This window comes from Pleurodeles waltl, chromosome 1_1 (genome assembly GCF_031143425.1).
Source record: "Pleurodeles waltl isolate 20211129_DDA chromosome 1_1, aPleWal1.hap1.20221129, whole genome shotgun sequence".
NCBI lineage: Eukaryota > Metazoa > Chordata > Amphibia > Caudata > Salamandridae > Pleurodeles > Pleurodeles waltl.
The window spans coordinates 4,956,985-4,977,906 of record NC_090436.1 but is presented as its reverse complement, the minus strand read 5'-3'; the positions used below and the strand labels follow the sequence as shown (position 1 = coordinate 4,977,906).

Sequence of the window (20,922 nt, the reverse complement as noted above, 5' to 3'; positions counted from 1 at the left end):
GTCTTTCTTTCCCCACGATTTCTCTAACCTGTCTTGCTTTTCTTTCCAGCCCATGCTGAATGGAGTGCCTGGCTTTTTGTGCTGGGCCCGGGGTTTCATGGAGCTGGGCACTGCGTGGAGCCGAGCTGAGCTGCTGGAGCACTTGAAGCAGTATGTGTCTCAGGAGGGCAGTCTCCCGCTGCTCCTCTTCCCTGAGGAAGTAGCTACCAACGGCAGAGTCGGGCTGCTCAAGTTCAGGTGAGTAGAGGTGCGTGATCTTGGCAGACCTTCCTTATGGGCAGGTTCTTCTCCAAGTCACATATACAACAGTGGTACCGCAAATTTGTGGGACGAATTCTGCGCAAAGCGTTTCCTGCATACAGCACCGAGGCTGAGAGTGCAGTTGGAGCTTCGTAGGGTGCCAGTTTGTGAATTCAGAAATGAGTACTATGAGTTGAGAATTCATCACCGCTTTATCCCCGCAGTATGAGCTCCATGGTATCCAACAGTTGAAAAATGTTTATGAACTTAAAAACATGTTGTTTTGAGTCTTTGTCTCCAATGTGTTTGTTAGACTTCCTTTCCTGTGTTGTCAGAAGTGATTCTCTCTGCTGTGATCTGCAGAAATTCTCATCTTGCCGAAGATTGAAGTAGTTTTTGTTCTCCAGTTACAGTACTGAGCAGTTACTTTCCCTGCGCCATGTGCCTCTTGCCGCACAGTGTTGTTTTGCCGGGTTATAGGTTGGAAGAGCTCTCCCTGCAGTTTGTTTTGATGCCTGGGACCTTGAGTTAAGAAATCAAATAGTGGTTAGCGTTATGTTGTATCGCAGTTGTTCTATAGGAGTGTTTTCTGTTTATCTTTTGCAGCTCCTGGCCGTTCTCTATCCAGGATGACGTACAGCCCGTAGCAGTGCACGTCCAGAGACCCTTTGTAGCTGCTGTGAGTGTGCCCTGTGGTGCAAAAAAGGGTGTTTATTGATCTTGACCTGATGAGGTGCTAGATGCCAAGGGGAGGTGGGCTGTGGGCAGGCTGTGATTTTTGGGAACTGTGGCTGGGCAAGGACCGGTGCAGTGAGGTTGGCTCGAGTAGGAGTAGACGTGAGCGTGGAACAGTTGAATAGCAAGAGTGTTCAGGTGTAGAATAGAGAGACGGGTGAATTGCACTAGACTGTGTCATGTTTCAGGTATTGCTAATCATCAAGAGATGAACTCTGTTGATGCAGTGTTTTGCCTTACTTTTGACTGACCCAAGATCTACACACTGAAAAGAGTCGAAAAGACTCTCTGGAATGCACTGCTTAATCTGAAGAATACATTTATTATAGCTTTTTACCAGGTTCATGAAGGAAGGTTTGAATAGTAAAAAAGTGTACTTTCAGAATGTGCAACAACAACGTAAGAAAGGATCTTCAATCTGTAAACAGCAAATATATACATGCAAGGGTACACTTATATTGATATATATTCATATGCAATGCAAAGCAAATAATTAATAAAAATTCATCACTGTAGGGCATGTCAGATGCTTCATTTTTCTCATGCCAGCAAGAAGATGACCCCGTTCAGCTGCGAGAAAGTTCCTCACGGAACAAATGTTAGCCATTTGACATTCAATCAGTCTCGGAATTCATCGCTACTGAGCAGGGCCACCTTTTTATAGTTTAAACAACCATGGAAAGAGCCGTCTAAAAGACCCCATTCTTTACACAGGTGGTGTAGGAAGTTGGCTCTGTATGTGCTATTTCAAAGTAAGGAATAGCATGCACAGAGTCCAAGGGTTCCCCTTAGAGGTAAGATAGTGGCAAAAAGAGATAATACTAATGCTCTATTTTGTGGTAGTGTGGTCGAGCAGTAGGCTTATTAAAGGAGTAGTGTTAAGCATTTGTTGTACATACACACAGGCAATAAATGAGGAACACGCACTCAGAGACAATTCCAGCCAATAGGTTTTTGTATAGAAAAATATATTTTCTTAGTTTATTTTAAGAACCACAGGTTCAAATTCTACATGTAATATCTCATTTGAAAGGTATTGCAGGTAAGTACTTTAGGAACTTTGAATAATTACAGTAGCATATATACTTTTCACATAAAACACAAATAGCTGTTTTAAAAGTGGACACTGCAATTTTCACAGTTCTTGGGGGAGGTAAAGTATTGTTATTTTTAACAGGTAAGTAAATCACTTACAGGTCTCAGTTTTGGGTCCAAGGTAGCCCACCGTTGGGGGTTCAGAGCAACCCCAAAGTTACCACACCAGCAGCTCAGGGCCGGTCAGGTGCAGAGATCAAAGAGGTGCCCAAAACACATAGGCTTCAATGGAGAGAAGGGGGTGCCCCGGTTCCAGTCTGCCAGCAGGTAAGTACCCGCGTCTTCGGAGGGCAGACCAGGGGGGTTTTGTAGGGCACCGGGGGGGGACACAAGTCCACACAGAGAGTACACCCTCAGCAGCGCGGGGGCGGCCGGGTGCAGTGTGCAAACAAGCGTCGGGTTCTCTGTAGGTTTCAATGGGAGACCAAGGGGTCTCTTCAGCAATGCAGGCAGGCAAGGGGGGGGCTCCTCGGGGTAGCCACCACCTGGGCAAGGGAGAGGGCCTCCTGGGGGTCACTCCTGCACAGAAGTTCTGTTCCTTCAGGTGCTGGGGGCTGCGGGTGCAGGGTCTTTTCCAGGCGTCGGGATCTGAGAGTCAGGCAGTCGCGGTCAGGGGGAGCCTCGGGATTCCCTCTGCAGGCGTCGCTGTGGGGGCTCAGGGGGGACAACTTTGGTTACTCCGTCTCAGAGTCGCCGGAGGGTCCTCCCTGAGGTGTTGGTTCTCCACCAGTCGAGTCGGGGTCGCCGGGTGCAGTGTTGCAAGTCTCACGCTTCTTGCGGGGAGTTGCAGGGGTCTTTAAATCTGCTCCTTTGGAGCAGGGCCGCTGTCCTCAGGAGTTTCTTGGCTTCCTTGAAGCAGGGCAGTCCTCTGAGGATTCAGGGGTCGCTGGTCCTTTGGAAAGCGTCGCTGGAGCAGGTTTCTTTGGAAGGCAGGAGACAGGCCGGTAGGTCTGGGGCCAAAGCAGTTGGTGTCTTCTGTTCTTCTTCTGCAGGGGTTTTTCAGCTCCGCAGTCCTCTTCTTCAGGTAAGTTGCAGGAATCTAAATTCTTAGGTTCAGGGAAGCCCTTAAATACTAAATTTAAGGGCGTGTTTAGGTCTGGGGGGTTAGTAGCCAATGGCTACTAGCCCTGAGGGTGGGTACACCCTCTTTGTGCCTCCTCCCAAGGGGAGGGGGGCACATCCCTAATCCTATTGGGGGAATCCTCCATCTGCAAGATGGAGGATTTCTAAAAGTTAGTCACTTCAGCTCAGGACACCTTAGGGGCTGTCCTGACTGGCCAATGACTCCTCCTTGTTGTTCTCATTATTTCCTCCGGCCTTGCCGCCAAAAGTGGGGGCCGTGGCCGGAGGGGGCGGGCAACTCCACTACCTGGAGTGTCCTGCGGTGCTGGAACAAAGGGGTGAGCCTTTGAGGCTCACCGCCAGGTGTTACAGCTCCTGCCTGGGGGAGGTGTTAGCATCTCCACCCAGTGCAGGCTTTGTTACTGGCCTCAGAGTGACAAAGGCACTCTCCCCATGGGGCCAGCAACATGTCTCTAGTGGGGCAGGCTGCTGGAACCAGTCAGCCTACACAGATATTCGGGTAAAGTTTCAGGGGGCAACTCTAAGGTGCCCTCTGGGGTGTATTTCACAATAAAATGTACACTGGCATCAGTGTGCATTTATTGTGCTGAGAAGTTTGATACCAAACTTCCCAGTTTTCAGTGTAGCCATTATGGTGCTGTGGAGTTCGTGTTTGACAAACTCCCAGACCATATACTCTTATGGCTACCCTGCACTTACAATGTCTAAGGTTTGGCTTAGACACTGTAGGGGCACAGTGCTCATGCACTGGTGCCCTCACCTATGGTATAGTGCACCCTGCCTTAGGGCTGTAAGGCCTGCTAGAGGGGTGACTTATCTATACTGCATAGGCAGTGTGAGGTTGGCATGGCACCCTGAGGGGAGTGCCATGTCGACTTACTCATTTTGTTCTCACCAGCGCACACAAGCTGGCAAGCAGTGTGTCTGTGCTGAGTGAGGGGTCTCCAGGGTGGCATAAGACATGCTGCAGCCCTTAGAGACCTTCCCTGGCATCAGGGCCCTTGGTACCAGAGGTACCAGTTACAAGGGACTTAAATGGATGCCAGGGTGTGCCAATTGTGGATACAAACGTACAGGTTAGGGAAAGAACACTGGTGCTGGGGCCTGGTTAGCAGGCCTCAGCACACTTTCAATTCAAAACATAGCATCAGCAAAGGCAAAAAGTCAGGGGGTAACCATGCCAAGGAGGCATTTCCTTACAGGTGGGCTAAAATAAGAGGAGGACACCTGCAGCTGACAGGCCGGTGTGCTTGGTTAGGACGTACTATATACAGGCAGATGTGCATGGCGTGAACATTGAAGTGACCACAGGCAGCATGCTGGTTAATGACCGAGCAGGAGGAGGGCTTGTCCTGTTTGCAGACAGATGTGTGAAGTAATATGGGGCTAACCCTGTGCTCACTGGGAGTTCATAGGAAGTAAGCACTGTCCACTTTTGCCCTGGGATCTTGCTGCAGGTCTCCTGTATTCATCCCGTCCATGGACAATCTTAAGGCCTTTAAACCTTTTCTTTCAGATCACCAGGTGAATCTGTTTGACCCAGGGTGTAGTGCTTCTGCACTGGTGTTTAGTAAGCTCCTGTCTAACTTCAGAGGATCCAATGAAACTAACACATCTGAAAACAGTCATTTTAGAATAAAAAAAAAAAAACAGGCCTCAAACATTGAATCTTGGTGACATGGAGTCACCTGGTAACCTTAGTTTTCTTGGCTCTTAACTTTCTATATTGTCTCCATAACTTTGACTTTTTTTTTTACACACCCATGTGCAGGTTTGTTCAGTTGGTGCATTTCTTGATCTCTCAACTCTGTGTTTCTCACAGTCCTCTTTCTGGTTACCTTGCTCCTGATTGATATTGTTTGTTGTTTCTTCTCTTTCCCCTTCTCTGCAGTATGTCTAACTTTCCGCTGTTTTCTGTGTTCTTTGTAGCTTTTTTCTATAGAATACTTTTTAAAAATCTGTTCACCTTTCACTGTCTCATTTTCTCCTTAGAGTTTGGCCGACTCCTCCTTCCTCGCGGAGTTGCTTTGGACCCTGTTTGTGCCCTTCACAGTTTATCAAGTAAGGTACTAACTATCTCTCACTATCATGGGGCCGGGGAAGCGGGAGATGAGCGGTGAAGAGCCCTCTAAGCAGGCTGACGTTAGCCGAGTCAGTCGTGGTGAACCTTGTAAGCAAGTTGAGAGCAGTCCGTAGTGATTACCCTTCTAAGCTGTCTGACACTAGTAGCACCAGTCAGTAAGGAGCCTCGCAGCAGGCTGACCGTTCTGCTCATTAATCGAGAACCTTGTAAGCAGGGTGGTAGAAGTACCGTCATCCAGTGATGAACCGTGTAAGCAGGGTGATAGAAGTACTGTCATCCAGTGATTGGCCTTGAGCAGGGTGATAGAAGTACCGTCATCCGGTGATGGGCCTCGTAAGCAGGGTGATAGAAGTACCATCATCCCGTGGTTGGTGATGGTCCACTTTCCCTGATCTGCTTCCGACAGGTTCAAGTGTTGGCAGCAGAGGTTTTATGGGAAGTGGGTTGTTGCAGGGCCAAGGGCCTAGTTCAGGGGCTGTCTTGGGACTGCAGTGTGCGTGGTGTTAATCAGTGTGTACCAGCCTGTGCTGCTATTATTGGAAGTTAGCTCCATTTAAGTGTAGGTGGAAGCCACTCCCCACTAGTGAATAGAGCTACCAACCTTTCCACAGTAGAAGTGACAATTTTATGGTGGTCTCTAGTTATTGTCATTCCAAGGTAGCAGACACTTCCCGCCTGACCCTAATATTTTGTACATTTGGAAGCCCCCTTCCCACATAATCAACTAACGGGACCACCATTGACCTCTACCACATGACCCTCTCTGTAGACCTGCAGAAATGTTAACTTGTGCAACAACACGCAGTGGTTCAATTCCTTCATGTTTCTCAATTGCTTCCTGTTCTGTGCTATGAGTGCCCCCTCCAGCCCCCAGGATTGTGTTCAGTTCAGGGCTACACACAGTTTGCAGTGCATGCTTCTCCTTCCTCTACATCTGGGCATGTCTTCCAGGCTGCTCCCTTTAATGGAAAGTCCTTTACCTCAGGGTTGTTCTCTGCCCCTCTTGTCCAGCCTTCTTCCTCTTTTGTCCCTCCACAAGGGAAAGGCCCCTGCTTTTTTCAAATTGCTGAAGGTTTTTCAGCCTAGCTATCCGAAGTCTCCTTGCTGAGCTGTTACTTAGAATTTGCATGCCTGTTTCTCTCTGCACAAGCTGCTCCTGTCTCTTAAGCCCAACTCCTTTTAATTGATATTCTTTTTTTTCTGTCACTTAACTCTTGGATTTATCCTTTTGATTCATTCTGTCCGGTTCCACGGCTCCCACTCTTCAAAGGACCATATTTTTTACTTTGATTTAATTCCTGTTGAGACCCTGAACATGGAACAGAGGGTCTCTGCATTTACATAGCCAGTCTCTTCTGGTAAACCCACACTTGTGGGATTGAAGCCCTGGCCCTCTTGTGGATAAAATGCATCTCGGACCATGACTGCGTTCTCTGAGCTAGGGAAGGTGAGGGGGCTCCTTACCTTTGGTTTCACACTCTAACCGGAATGTGACTTCTACTAGAAATGTGCTTTCTGGAGAAGAGGCTGAAACCTGTCAATCACTGTACCTGCTCCCTTGGCCTTTTATCCTTCTATCCTTCCTAGTCTGCTTGTCTCTGGCCCTTAAAATCCATGCATCAGGCTTGTGCTGCATACAAGTCGGTGTGTATTGCTTAAAACATATATATTTGACAAATGACAGAGAAAACATTCGATATACGCCACTTTAAGCACTGGCATCAGAAAACGAGTGACTGCAGCCCTGTTAAGAGGAGATGCATTTCTATGTTAAAAACATCTTTGTGACAGAATTGCACTCTTACAAAAATGAAGCCTACAGTTGCAGCGTACAATCATTTTGGCTCGTAATGGGCTGAAAAATAAGAAATCTTCACTCTTAGTTGCCCTTTCACCAGCCTTAGAACCCCGTCCCACTCCAAGTCTGGCATGAAGGAGGGAGACCTTTACTGTGGAGCGTCACTTGGAACATTTCTTTCTGAATCTGTGTCTTTCGTTGCAATGGTGGTGTGAGCTTTTTTCTCATCCTTCTTTCTCAGGTGGCTGCCAACCATGTCCAAGCAGGATGGAGAATCTAGCGAAGAGCTGGCTGTCCGCGCACAAGAGGTAATTATGTGCCAATGGCCTATAGTTTAATATTTCTACTCAAATAACTATGGTTCACTTGGGATAGCAAATTTTACAAAGAAGTATGCTTTGTGAATAAATTAGAATATATTAGCTGTAAACCTAACACAGAGTAAACTCCCAAAAGAAATATATATATATATGTGTGTATATATACACACACACGCACGCAGAGAGAGCAGACCAAACACCTCAGCAGTTTGCAGTCATTTATATATAGTTTATATCTGTTTATTTAGTGTCGCTTTTGAAGATTTTTTTAATAAACTCAGTGAACAAACTTTAGGGTTTGTCGAATTCTGTTTTGTTTTTCTATTTCTGTGTATAAATGTTTCTTTTGGGTGTTTGCTCTGGGTGCGATCCCAAGTGAGCCACTGTTATTTGAGGAGCCACAAGTACCTTGGTTCGTAGGGTTACTGGATGGATCCCGTAAGTTGATACTATATTTTAATATTAGCAATGTCTGCTGGCTAAGCGATATACCTAATTTGGTAGCAGAGAAATTAGTGCATTGACAATGAGTGTGAATAGAATGGCATAGACCTGTTTGGGTTACAGGCATACACATGTTTTTTCCATGATTATATGCAGGATACTAAACTGTGCACCACTGTAGTCTGTCATGAGTCTCTGTCCTGTGGCACACACAAAACCAACATCCAGCGTGGTTTCTGATCATGAACAAGTATGTCTAGAAATAATTGACTCCTCTGAGTAGACTAGACGTTCACCTGTCCAATCATGTCTGATTTGTTCACCTGACTGCTGGTATGTGGCCACACTGCTCTCTGCATGTTACTCCCTCTGATCCCATCGGTAGCTCTGATGAAGCTACATTCCAGATATGTACATGTTCATGAGCTCTTAAAACCAATACGGAATTAGAGTTATTTTATCTGTTGCGGTTGCCAAGAACCCAAGAGACTAGCTGCACCTAACCCACTATGGCCAGTGAAGAAGACCGAGCAAGGAGCCAGACGGGATCCCCCTGGAGCCTCAGCTATCGTAGCCTGATTACTTTCAGGTAAGGAAGGCCTCACCTTGATGGAAACATCGCTCGGTTGTTCAGCGAGTTCACATGAGCTCCAGGGTTCGAGGTTTACCAAAAGTAACAGCGTGAGTTTTAAGCTTGTCTGACCAATTTTATTTCAATTTGTTTCCACATGAATTAAGTGTAGGAAGCTGGCTCTGTATATACCATCTCAAAATGAGATATAGTGTGCCCAGAGTCCAGGGGCTCCCTGAGAGGCTTGACAGATGCAATAATAGATAATAGTAATGCTCTATTTGTGGTAGTGTGATCGAGCAGTCAGGCCTTATCCGAGGGTAGTGTTAAGCATTTGTTGTACACACAGGCAATAAATGAGAACACACTCAATGACTTAATTCCAGGCCAATAGGTTTTTATATAGAAGAATATTATTTTCTTAATTCATTTTAGAACCACAAGATTTAAATTGCAGGTAAGTACATTAAATGTAAGGTACTTTGCATAGGTATAAATAGACATTTGAATGAAAACCGTAATGTACACAGTTTGGCATAAAATGGCAATAAGATATTTTAAAAGTGGACACAGGGTAAAATTCAACAGTTCCTGGGGAGGTAAGTACAGGTTAGTTTTTGAGATAAATAAAGCACTTACAAGTTCAGTCTCCGGGGCATAGGCAGGCCACCATTGAGGGTTTGAATCAACCCCAAACACCCAGCACCAGCGAAACAGGGCCAGCCAGGTGCCGAGGTCAAAGAGGGGCCCAAATAACATAGGAGCATATAGAGACTAGGGGTGCTCCGGATCTAGTCTGCTAGCAGGTAAGTACTTGCGTCCTCGGGGAGCAGACCAGGTGGGTTTTGTAGAGCACTGGGGGTGGGGGAGTCCCCAAGTAGGCACACACAGTACACCCTCCGCGGCACTGGGGCAGCCAGGTGCAGTGGGCAAACAAGGCATCTGGTTTGTAATTGTAATCAATGGAGGGGCCCGGGGGTCACTCAGATGATGCAGGCAGGGCAACAGGGGTCCTTCTCGGGCCAGCCACCGACTGACAAGGGTGAGGGCCACCTGCTGGTCACTGCTGCACCTGCTGGTCACTGCTGCACCGGTGGTTGGTTCTTCACGGGTCTGGGGGCTGCGGGTGCAGTGCTTCTTTCAGGCATCTGGTTTCTTTGTTACAGGCAGTCGCAGTCAGGGGGGTCCTTGGGATGCCCTCTGCAGGCGTCGTCGTGGGGGTGCAGAGAGGTTAGCCCAGGGTGGACATGTTATCAGAGTCTCCCGGAGATCCTCTCTGGGCCGTTGGGTTTTTCTGGACACATGGGTCAGGGGCATCGGGTGCAGAGTGGTGGGGACTCGCGCTTCTGGAGTGAGGTGAGAGTCCCTTTAAAGATGCTTTCTTGTTACTTAGACAGGGCTGCTGTCCACAGGAGTTTCTTGGTCCTTTGGAGTTGCAGGGCTGTCATCTGAGTTGGCAGAGGTCACTGGGCCAGCAGGATGCGTCGCTGTTGCAGGTTCTTTGAATCTGGAGACAGGCCGGTAGGGCCGGGGCCAAAGAAGTTGTCTTCCTTCTTCTCTGCAGGGTTTTCAGGTCAGCAGTCCTTCTTCTTAGGTCATCAGGAATCTAATTTCCTGGGTTCAGGGTCGCCCCTAAATACTGAATTTAGGGGTGTGTTAGGCTGGAGGGCAGTAGCCAATGATCTCCCCACCAACACACACAATCTGCAATGGCAGTGTGCATGTGTTAGGTGAGGGGTCCCTTAGGGTGGCACAACACATGCTGCAGCCCTTAGGGACCTTCCCTGGTCACTGGGCCCTTGGTAACACTGGTACCAGTTACAAGGGACTTATCTGTGTGCCAGGGTTGTGCCAATTGTGGAAACAATGGTACATTTTAGGTGAAAGAACACTGGTGCTGGGGCCTGGTTAGCAGGGTCCCAGCACACTTCTCAGTCAAGTCAGCATCAGTATCAGGCAAAAAGTGGGGGGTAACTGCAACAGGGAGCCATTTCCTTACAGTAACAATGGACAGAGGTTCCCTAGGTATTGGGTATTTATTTCTGATGGGAGTTCCTGTATTTCATCTGATGGGACTAGAGGAAATGTTAAAACCTTATCTTTGGGTGCTCTTCACACTATTCAATCAAGAAAAATTCCTTACTTTTTCAACAAATAAATCTTGGTGATTTGAGAGACATCAGAACACAGTAGGACGTAAGACTAATGTACCTCGAAGTACTTCCTGGGGCTGGCATTGCAATCCGTTGTTAAATCCACCTTCCGGAAAACCATGTTCATAGACCAGAGAGGAAGCCGCCCCCCCCCCCCCCCCCCCACCCCCACCCCCCTTACGATCCTTTCTTCGAGCAAGTCCAGCCTTCTGGTGGTAAGTGCTGCTGAAACACCATTTCCCTCAATTTCAAACAGTGCAATAGAAGGGTATCCCTTTCCCGCCGAAGGGCGGTGCTGTGAGTGACCTGAGCAGCTATCCTGTTCTTTTAGGAAGTAATGACTGGCCCCTCTAGGAACAGCTTTAACTCTCATCCACCGTTCTTTGGCGAGACGCTTCAGAGTTGCTGAAAAGCTAACTCAGTCACACCACTTCCATTTGGATTTCAGTAGACGTGACTGACCTAGTAGCTACTTGAGAGGCTTTCATACCAGTCATCAAGACGAAAAGGATCAACCAGTCCCACTGTCCCTTTAGGGAAATCCCCAGTTAAACTTCATAGTCCCAAGGAAGGCATCCTACCCACTGCTGAGACGGCTGTATTTTATTGTGTGCTTGTCGAAGACTGGAGTTCCACCTTGCTTGAAGAAACTTCATTTAAGGTGGTGTTAGATAGCAGGTAAATATTCTATAATCATTTAGAACACTAACACTTCCCGACCTGACATCATTCTCATTGGCATCTCTTTCAAAGATGGTGTGAATTTTCTATTAAGTTCTCCACATCCATGATAAGGGGCGTACTTCAGGTCTGTACCGAGGCCAATAAGGCACAGTCCAGATCTTCAAGACGTGCTTTGGTCTGGACTCTGGACTCTTAACTCATTTACCTTGGTGTAGTGCAGGGCGGCCGTTGCGGCAGATAAGCCTCCACCCCAAATGTCGAAGGGTGTTCACAGTGAAACGGAATGGATAAAGTAGACATTCAGTATGTTATTGGTACATTGTTATATTTTTGCAGCGCACAATCGGAGGTTTCTTGACACTTTGAATAAACAGAACTTATAAAAGACCAAATAGGCAAAAAATCTGTTTCTCATAACTTAAAAAAATAAACCGATTAAAGCACTGATGTAGTTTGTGAATTCATGGGAGGTCACGAGCCAGGGTGCTGGATCTTCAGCTAACAATAAATGGGCGGTCTCGTTTAGTTTTGGATTCTAACCATGATGCTCCTTGAAGGTAAGTTATTTTGAGCGATCTTTCTTTAAACAATTTTTTATTTTTTTATTATTAATTTAGGACAGATCCTGGTTGACATCAATGGCTTCCCATTATGAACACTTGTTAAATTAAGTTTTTTTTTTCCTTCTTTTGTTTCTTATCCTAAACTTGTTCCAATTATTCTGGCCCTGATAGCAGGATTTGCTAGGCAATTACAGCCCCTGTTGCCAGTACCACAGCCTCTGTATACACTTGGACTGGCCCACCTAAGCTTTTTCTGTAAGACACTGGATCTATCCGTAAGCTAAGCTCTTTCTGTAACACAGGATGGCGTCCGTAACCTAAATGCTTTCTGTAACACACTGGATGGCGTCCGTAACCTAAGCTCTCTCTGTCACACTGAATCTATCTGTAACTTAAGCTCTTTCTGTAACACACTGGATGGTATCCGTAACCTAAGCTCTTTCTGTAACACTGGATGGCGTCCGTAACCTAAATGCTTTCTTTAACACACTGGATGGTGTCTGTAACCTAAGCTCTTTCTGTAACACACTGGATGGTGTCCGTAACCTAACCTCTCTCTGTCACACTGAATCTATCTGTAACTTAAGCTCTTTCTGTAACACACACTGGATCGATCTGTAAACTAAGCTCTTTCTGTAACACACTGGATGGCGTCCGTAACCTAAGCTCTTTCTGTAACACTGGATGGTGTCCGTAACCTAAACGCTTTCTGTAACACAATGAATGGTATCTGTAACCTAAGCTCTTTTTGTAACACACTGGACCTATCCGTAAGCTAAGCTCTTTCTGTAACACACTGAATGGTGTCCGTACCCTAAGCTCTTTCTGTCACACTGAATCTACCTGTAACTTAAGCTCTTTCTGTAACACACTGAATGGTGTCCGTACCCTAAGCTCTTTCTGTCACACTGAATCTACCTGTAACTTAAGCTCTTTCTGTAACACACTGGATCGATCTGTAACCTAAGCTCTTTTTGTAACACACTGGATGGTATCTGTAACTTAAGCTCTTTCTGTAACACACTGCATCGTATCCGTAACCTAAGCTCTTTCTGTAACACACTGGATGGCGTCTGTAACCTAAGCTCTTTCTGTAACACACTGGATGGTATCCGTAACCTAAGCTCTTTCTGTAACACACTGGATGGCGTCCGTAACCTAAACGCTTTCTGTAACACACTGGATGGCGTCCGTAACCTAAAAGCTTTCTGTAACACACTGGATGGTATCCGTAACCTAAGCTCTTTCTGTAACACTGGATGGCGTCCTTAACCTAAGCTCTTTCTGTAACACTGGATGGTGTCCGTAACCTAAGCTCTTTCTATAACACACTGGATGGCATCCGTAACCTAAGCTCTTTCTGTAACACACTGGATGGCGTCCGTAACCTTAGCTCTTTCTGTAACACACTGGATGGTGTCTGTAACCTAAGCTCTTTCTGTAACACACTGGATGGCGTCCGTAACCTAAGCTCTTTCTGTAACACACTGGATGGCGTTCGTAACCTAAGCTCTTTCTGTAACACACTGGATGGCGTCCGTAACCTAAGCTCTTTCTGTAACACACTGGATGGCGTCCGTAACCTTAGCTCTTTCTGTAACACACTGGATGGTGTCTGTAACCTAAGCTCTTTCTATAACACACTGGATGGCATCCGTAACCTAAGCTCTTTCTGTAACACACTGGATGGCGTCCGTAACCTTAGCTCTTTCTGTAACACACTGGATGGTGTCTGTAACCTAAGCTCTTTCTGTAACACACTGGATGGCATCCGTAACCTAAGCTCTTTCTGTAACACACTGGATGGCGTCCGTAACCTTAGCTCTTTCTGTAACACACTGGATGGTGTCTGTAACCTAAGCTCTTTCTGTAACACACTGGATGGCGTCCGTAACCTAAGCTCTTTCTGTAACACACTGGATGGCGTCCGTAACCTAAGCTCTTTCTATACAGGATAATGGGTGTCAGTCTACGGCACCGTTCTTCTCTACGTATGTTATTTTTGTTTTGATGGGTTTTATTACTCTCCAAAGTAGCCGGGTTACCATCGCAGTAGTGTCACGTAGAGGAGTTTGACCTTGTACTGTTTTTCTGAGTGATTCTTTTCCTTCCTACAGTTACTGGCGCTAGAGCTTGGTATCGTCTCTACGCACTTTACATCCGCTGACAAAGCTGAATATCTGAAGAGACTGCGGCACGTCCAGCCAGAGCCGTCCAGTGCAGGTCGGTATCCACACTGGGTTATTCGATGAGGGCCAGTGAGGTAGGACGCATGTTCTTGCACCTGAGATTTGTCCTGGGTTAGCGACCACAGTGGTGGTGTGCCTGAGCATTACATTGTGATATCATTGTGTGCAGAGCACCACATTTTCACTGAAGTCCTATTTCTATCGTTCCTTCTTGCAGTACACAACCGTTCGATGGGAGCCAGGCCTAGGGTGCCAGCCAGTATGGCTGGCTTAGGCCTCTTTGCCCAGGAAGATGCGCGATTATGTGGAATGGCCCAGCAAGTGAGGGAAGTACTGCCTGATGTCCCGCTGGACGTCATCAAGAGGGATCTAGGTAAGCTGGTCTGCTGGATGGCACCGGGGCTGCGGGGTTGTACCTCATGGCACGTACAAGGCTGCCCTTCAACGTAGCAAGCTAGTGCTTGTCTGTGCCAATCAACTCAAGTTGGAATGAACACGACTCTTCCCTCCAACACTGAGAAACCTGCTCTGACTCCTTTAATGCATCCCATTAAATCGACAAATCCTGCGGTTATTGAGTTTAATGAAGACTAGTACATCTCGCTGAAATTTCTCCCTCTGCAGCGTGGTAAGACATGAGGTCACACTCGTATCTGAAAGCAAGAGGCTAATCTTCGACCGGTGGCCTCAGATTAGGAGTTTCTCTACACCTTGTAACCTCTAGCCAGTGCACTGGTGTTTCAGTGCTCTACCAAGAAATCCACCTAGCTGAGTTCTATTTCCCTGTTGTGATGCTCTCTTGGTGAGATTGCTACTTCATTGTCCTTTCCCTCGCTATTCTCCCATAGACAAATGGCGTTCTCGTAGAATTATTTTCTTCCATTTAGTGTGTCTTGGTATTATAATGTGCCAAGAATGGGACTTCTTGAGAAGCTAGTGTAGGTTTCACCTTTACAGTTAAACAATTGAAATAAACCTACAAAAATGTCTTTTGAATCCCAGTAAGAAGTGTCCTTCCCAAAGAGTTGCATGCTGGCACTCTCATTATTCGGTGTGCATGCCAGCGATCTCATTGTCTGGTGTGCATGCCAGCAATCTCATTGTCTGGTGTGCACGCCAGCGATCTCATTGTCTGGCGGGTACGCCAGCGATCTCATTGTCTGGCGTGCACGCCAGCGATCTCATTGTCTGGCGTGCACGCCAGCGATCTCATTGTCTGGCGTGCACGCCAGCGATCTCATTGTCTGGCGTGCACGCCAGCGATCTCATTGTCTGGCGTGCACGCCAGCGATCTCATTGTCTGGCAGTAGGCTTATCAAAGGGTAGTGTTAAGCATTTGTTGTACACACAGGCAATAAATGAGAACACACACTCAAAGACTCACTCCAGGCCAATAGGTTTTTATATAGAAAAAATATTGTTTTCTTAATTTATTTTAGAACCACATGATTCAGAATTCAAGTAAGTGCATAAATTGTAAGGTACTTGGCATAGGTAAATATGGAACTTTGAATTAAAACAGTAATGCAATAGTTTTGGCAAAAATGGCAAGCTATTTTAAAAGTGGACACTGCAAAAATCAACCGTTCCTGGGGGAGGTAGGTTTGGTTACGTTTCTCAGGTAAGTAAAGCACTTACAAGTTCAGTCTCCTGGGCATAGGCAGCCCACCGTTGGGGGGTTCAAGTTAACCCCAAACACCCAGCAACAAAGGGCCGGTCAGGTGCAGAGGCCAAAGTAGGGCCCAAATAACATAGGTACCTATGGAAAACAGGGGTGCTCCGGTTCCAGCCTGGTAAGTACCTGCGTCATCGGGGAGCAGACCAGCGGGGTTTTGTAGAGCACTGGGGAAGGGGGGGGGGGGTCACAAACAGGCAAACAAAATACACCCTGAGGGCACAAGGATGGCCGGGTGCAGTGTGCAAAGTAGGTGTCAGGTTTTGCATTGAAAGCCATGAAGGGACCCGGGGGTCACTCTGTCAATGCAGGCAGGGCACAGGGGGGTGCTTCTCGGGCCAGCCACCGACTGGGCTAGGATGAGGTGCGCCTGCTGGTCACTCCTGCACTGGTAGTTGGTTCCTCTCGGTCCTAGGGGCTGCAGGTGCAGTGTTTCTTCCAGGCATCGGGTTCCTTTGTTACTGGGCAGTCGCGGTCAGCAGGAGCCTCTGTATCCTCTCTGCAGGCATCGCTGTGGGGGTGCAGGGAGGTCGACTCGGGGTGTCCACGTCGTTGGAGTCGCCTGGGGATCCTCTCTGCAGTGTTGGTTCTTTTGGACACGAGCCGAGGGCATCGGGTGCAGTGTGTGAAGACTCACACTTCTAGAGTGAGACTGGAGTCTTCTTTAAAGATGGTTTCTTTGTTGCAGTTTTGGACAGAGCTGCTGTCCTCAGGAGTTTCTTGGTCCTTTAGGTGTAGGTCAGTCCTCTGAGTCCTCAGAGGTCGCTGGTCCCGCTGGATGTGTCGCTGTGCAGGTTCTTTGAGTGTTGAGACAGGCCAATAGGGCTGTGGCTAAGTCAGTTGTTGTGGGGCTTTCAGGTCAGCAGTCCTTCTTTCTTCAGGTTGCAGGAGTCTGATTTCCTGGGTTCAGGGTCGCCACTAAGTACTCAATTTAGGGGTGTGTTTAGGTCTGGGGGACAGTAGCCAATGGCTATTGTCATGGAGGGTGGCTACACCCTCTTTGTGCCTCCTCCCTGTGGGGAGGGGGGCACATCCCTAATCCTATTGGGGGAATCCTCTAAAACAAGAGCTCAGCTCAGGAAACCTTAGTGGCCGTCCTGACTGCTAGGTGACTCCTCCTTGTTTTTCTCATTAGCTCCTCCAGACTTGCCGCCAAAAGTGGGGGCTGTGTCCGGAGGGGGCGGGCATCTCTACTAGCTGGAGTGCCCTGGGGCGCTGTAACACCAGGCTTGAGCCTTTGAGGCTCACCGCCAGGTGTTACAGATCCTGCAGGGGGAGGTGAGAAGCACCTCCACCCAGTACAGGCTTTGTTCCTGGCCAGAGAGTGACAAAGGCACTCTCCTCATGTGGCCAGAAACTTGTCTGGTTGTGGCAGGCTGGCAGAAACTGGTCAGCCTGCCATTAGTGCCTGGTGGGTGATGGATGACAGAATACAATGTTGGCCTAAGGGGTAATGTCCCCAAATATTAGGCATCAGGGGAAAGCCGATTAAGATGCCCTGACACCGAGTATAGGTGAAAAGTGTAAATTTAAAAACTATCGCTATGAATCAGAACTCTGCATAAAAGTGTACCTGAGCCGGAGCCTGCCCGACAGGAGCTGTTTGTAGAAAGTGAAGTCCGTAATGGTCTAAGTGCCGGTTACAAAGTAATCATGGTGCTTGAGCATTACGAGAAGTGGGAAGAATATAAGTAATATAAAGCGGGCGGTGGCAATTTACGCATAAAACGTGGCGCTCTGTAGCGTTAAAGCACCGGTTTGGACCACGGTATAGGTGCCAAAACCGGAAGGTCAAACACGTTGTGAAGCACGCCGATTCCCCGTATGGGGGAGCAGGTGGTAAAGCAAACCAGCAAGGCCTGTAGTATCTTACCTCATGTATAGGAAAAGCAACCTGTGCGGTTGCGTCGGGATTTGGCAGTGTGCATGACAGCGTGTGTCTGCACCTTTTTAAAGGCTGTAATCGGTTAGAGAAACTAAGTGGACATAGAAAAGGGACTTGATGTGGAAGGAGAGGAGATTGAAAAGCCCCAAAGTGGCGGCCATTTTAAAACGGAGTGAACCCTCATATAGAGTAGTGAAACAAGCAGGTAATGTAGGGGCCCAAGAGAGGTGTAGAAGTCAGATGCAGAAGTAATGTAAAAAAGTTTAAAGGATCATAGGTATTCTGTTAGAAATACAACAGTAGAATTGCTTAGAACAATGCAATAATAACAGTGGAAACAATGGTAACCTAACGTATAAACATGCAAAACAAGGCACACGATCATGGCAAAGATGGATAAGGGAAAATAAGCACCTTGTATGTCAATTAGCTTTCTTGAAGTAGAATACAACAGTTGTTACTAGCCAGAAACACAAATAGAAATATACCATAGTGTCTAGAGACACTATGGGCATAAGTTGTTTTTTATCTATGCACTGTGCTTTTTCTTGTGCATTTGTCTAGTTTCTTTTACCTTTTATTGTTTCAAGTGCACTCCTTTTTTTTTTTCAAGTTTACGTTTAAAGCATTTTGTTTTGTAGAAAGGATCATCTACCACTTGCACTTCCCCTTGGTTTGGCCCCTCCCAGAAGGGTTAGGGATGTGGCTCGACCATTGGCCTTAGCGGCCGCACCCCCACCTAGTCACCCTCCTGGATCCCACAAACTCAGAACACACCAATTTCACATTTACGGAGATGCAAAGGGAACCGTATTGATATTAAAAAGGATATGATTGTAGATGAGTCGTGTGGTGCGCCTTGATTATGTCAGACAGAGCCAAGGTGTACATGGAGCGACCACAGATGATTGTGTCCTATTGGAAAGGAAAGAGCAACATCAATTTAAGGCAGTTTTCTGATGGCTAGGCTATGCAATCTGTACAAAAGAATGGATTGTGAGATTGTGTCAAACTCTGCAGAGGCGTCTAATAATATTAATGCAGCTGAGATATCTTGGTCCATGATGGTTCGGAGCTTTTCAGTAACGGCCTGTAAGGCTTCTTTCAGTGTTCTACTCAGGTCTGAAGCCAGAATGAGTGGTATCAAGGAGGTCATTGAGCTGAGTATTTGCATGTTTTTTAAGGATTTTCTTCTGGGAGCGGGAGAAGAGGGAGTCACCATTAGGGTTTTTAGTAAAGGGAGTACAGTGACATGATACCAGGCCTTATGGACCGATGCCAAGGGGGCTCAATTTGGGGCTAATGTTATCAGCGCCCGGGCCAAAGATGTGCATCTTGTGGAGATCCTGATTTATTAATGGGAATGGGCTCAAGTATTCAGTAACTTCAAGGGGGTAAAGTCCGCTCTGAAGGCACCGGATAGTGAACACAAGGCTGTGCCAAGAAGTCAACTGGGAACTGAGAGTAAATATTGTGAAAGAAAACTGCAAGATCTTCACAAAGTTTAGAGGAGGGAGTAATTCTTTGGCTGAGTGCAGTGGGGTTAAGATGTCTTTTTTTTCACAATACCAAAGACTTCATGCAATGAGTTGCTGGAGGTCTTGATTCTTCCCCCAAAGAAAGCAGTGTGGGGTCGTTTATGGTAATTCCTTAAGGCAGTTTTATTCCAGTATTTCACATTGCTTCCATAACTGCGCCTTGATTTGCGTTCCACCACTCAGCCTTTTATTTTGGTGGTTCAAAGAGATTCTGTAAACCAAGTGCTGACAGCACTTTCCTTTAGGATGTGGGTTGTCAGGGGGTGAGGGTATCCCTGAGGTGACACAAGTCTTCAGGGGATCCACTTCACTAAATATATCTGAAAAGGTTTCCTACATCTTGAGTGCTTTGAAAACACAATTGGCAGCATTTATTTTAGTCCAAGATCTCGTCGGCTTGTTAGAGCGGGCAAACTTTCTAAAATCTAGTTTAGAATCAATAGTAATACACTGCAAAATGGTCTGACCAAGGCTTGAGGAACAGGGTGGCTCGTTCAGAATCAGAGGAGCGCAGCTTTGTACTGCACTGGGTGAGGCATCCCTGAGCATGTACGCTTGCCTGCAAGGATTCCATATTTTGGCTGCTCTGGCCACATCGTGTGAAAAAAGCAGCACATTTGGAAATTTGAAAGAACAGGCCTTGGTTAGTTAGAGAGGCAATGGAGGTGGAATTAGGTAATTCCGTGAGTGACGAAGAAAGGAAATAGTGATTTGTGTTTTGTTATAAGGTCCATCCATGAAACCAGGAAGATGTTATTGTACAAATGTAAAGAAATGGCTCCCTGTTGCAGTTACCCCCCACTTTTTGCCTGATACTGATGCTGACTTGACTGAGAAGTGTGCTTGGACCCTGCTAACCAGGCCCCAGCACCAGTGTTCTTTCACCTAAAATGTACCATTGTTTCCACAATTGGCACAACCCTGGCACCTAGGTAAGTCCCTTGTAACTGGTACCCCTGGTACCAAGGGCCCTGAAGCCAGGGAAGGTCTCTAAGGGCTGCAGGATGTCTTATGCCACCCTAGGGACCCCTCACTCAGCACAGACACACTGCTTGCCAGCTTGTGTGTGCTGGTGGGGAGAAAATGACTAAGTCGACGTGGCACTCCCCTCAGGGTGCCATGCCAACCTCACACTGCCTATGGCATAGATAAGTCACCCCTCTAACAGGCCTTACAGCCCTAAGGCAGGGTGCACTATACCACAGATGAGGGCATAGGTGCATGAGCACTATGCCCCTACAGTGTCTAAGCAAAACCTTAGACATTGTAAGTGCAGGGTAGCCATAAGAGTATATGGGCTGGGAGTCTGTCAAAAACGAACTCCACAGCTCCATAATGGCTACACTGAATACTGGGAAGTTTGGTACCAAACTTCTCAGAATAATAAACCCACACTGATGCCAGTGTTGGATTTATTAAAAAATGCACACAGAGGGCATCTTAGAGATACCCCCTGTATTTTACCCAATTGTTCAGTGCAGGACTGACTGGTCTGTGCCAGCCTGCTGCTGAGAGACGAGTTTCTGACCCCATGCGGTGAGAGCCTTTGTGCTCTCTGAGGACAGAAACAAAAGCCTGCTCTGGGTGAGGTGCTTCACACCTCCCCCCCTGCAGGAACTGTAACACCTAGCAGTGAGCTTCAAAGGCTCAAGCTTTGTGTTACAATGCCCCAGGGCACTCCAGCTAGTGGAGATGCCCGCCCCCTGGACCCAGCCCCCACTTTTGGCAGCAAGTCCAGGAGAGATAATGAGAAAAACAAGGAGGAGTCACTGGCCAGTCAGGACAGCCCCTAAGGTGTCCTGAGCTGAGGTGACTCTGACTTTTAGAAAACCTCCATCTTGCAGATGGAGGATTCCCCCAATAGGG

The 20,922-nt window shown here is 47.2% G+C and overlaps 1 protein-coding gene across 1 annotated transcript in view; it reads left to right on the top strand.

The window, feature by feature from the left end:
• Positions 1-20,922, top strand: part of AUP1 (AUP1 lipid droplet regulating VLDL assembly factor) — a 63,264-nt gene that overhangs the window by 23,312 nt on the left and 19,030 nt on the right. The window contains exons 4-9 of the mRNA XM_069203473.1: positions 50-237; positions 847-919; positions 5,146-5,219; positions 7,276-7,342; positions 13,887-13,992; positions 14,176-14,331. Of these exons, the coding sequence (XP_069059574.1) occupies positions 50-237; positions 847-919; positions 5,146-5,219; positions 7,276-7,342; positions 13,887-13,992; positions 14,176-14,331 (664 nt within the window). The remainder of the gene's footprint in view (positions 1-49; positions 238-846; positions 920-5,145; positions 5,220-7,275; positions 7,343-13,886; positions 13,993-14,175; positions 14,332-20,922) is intronic.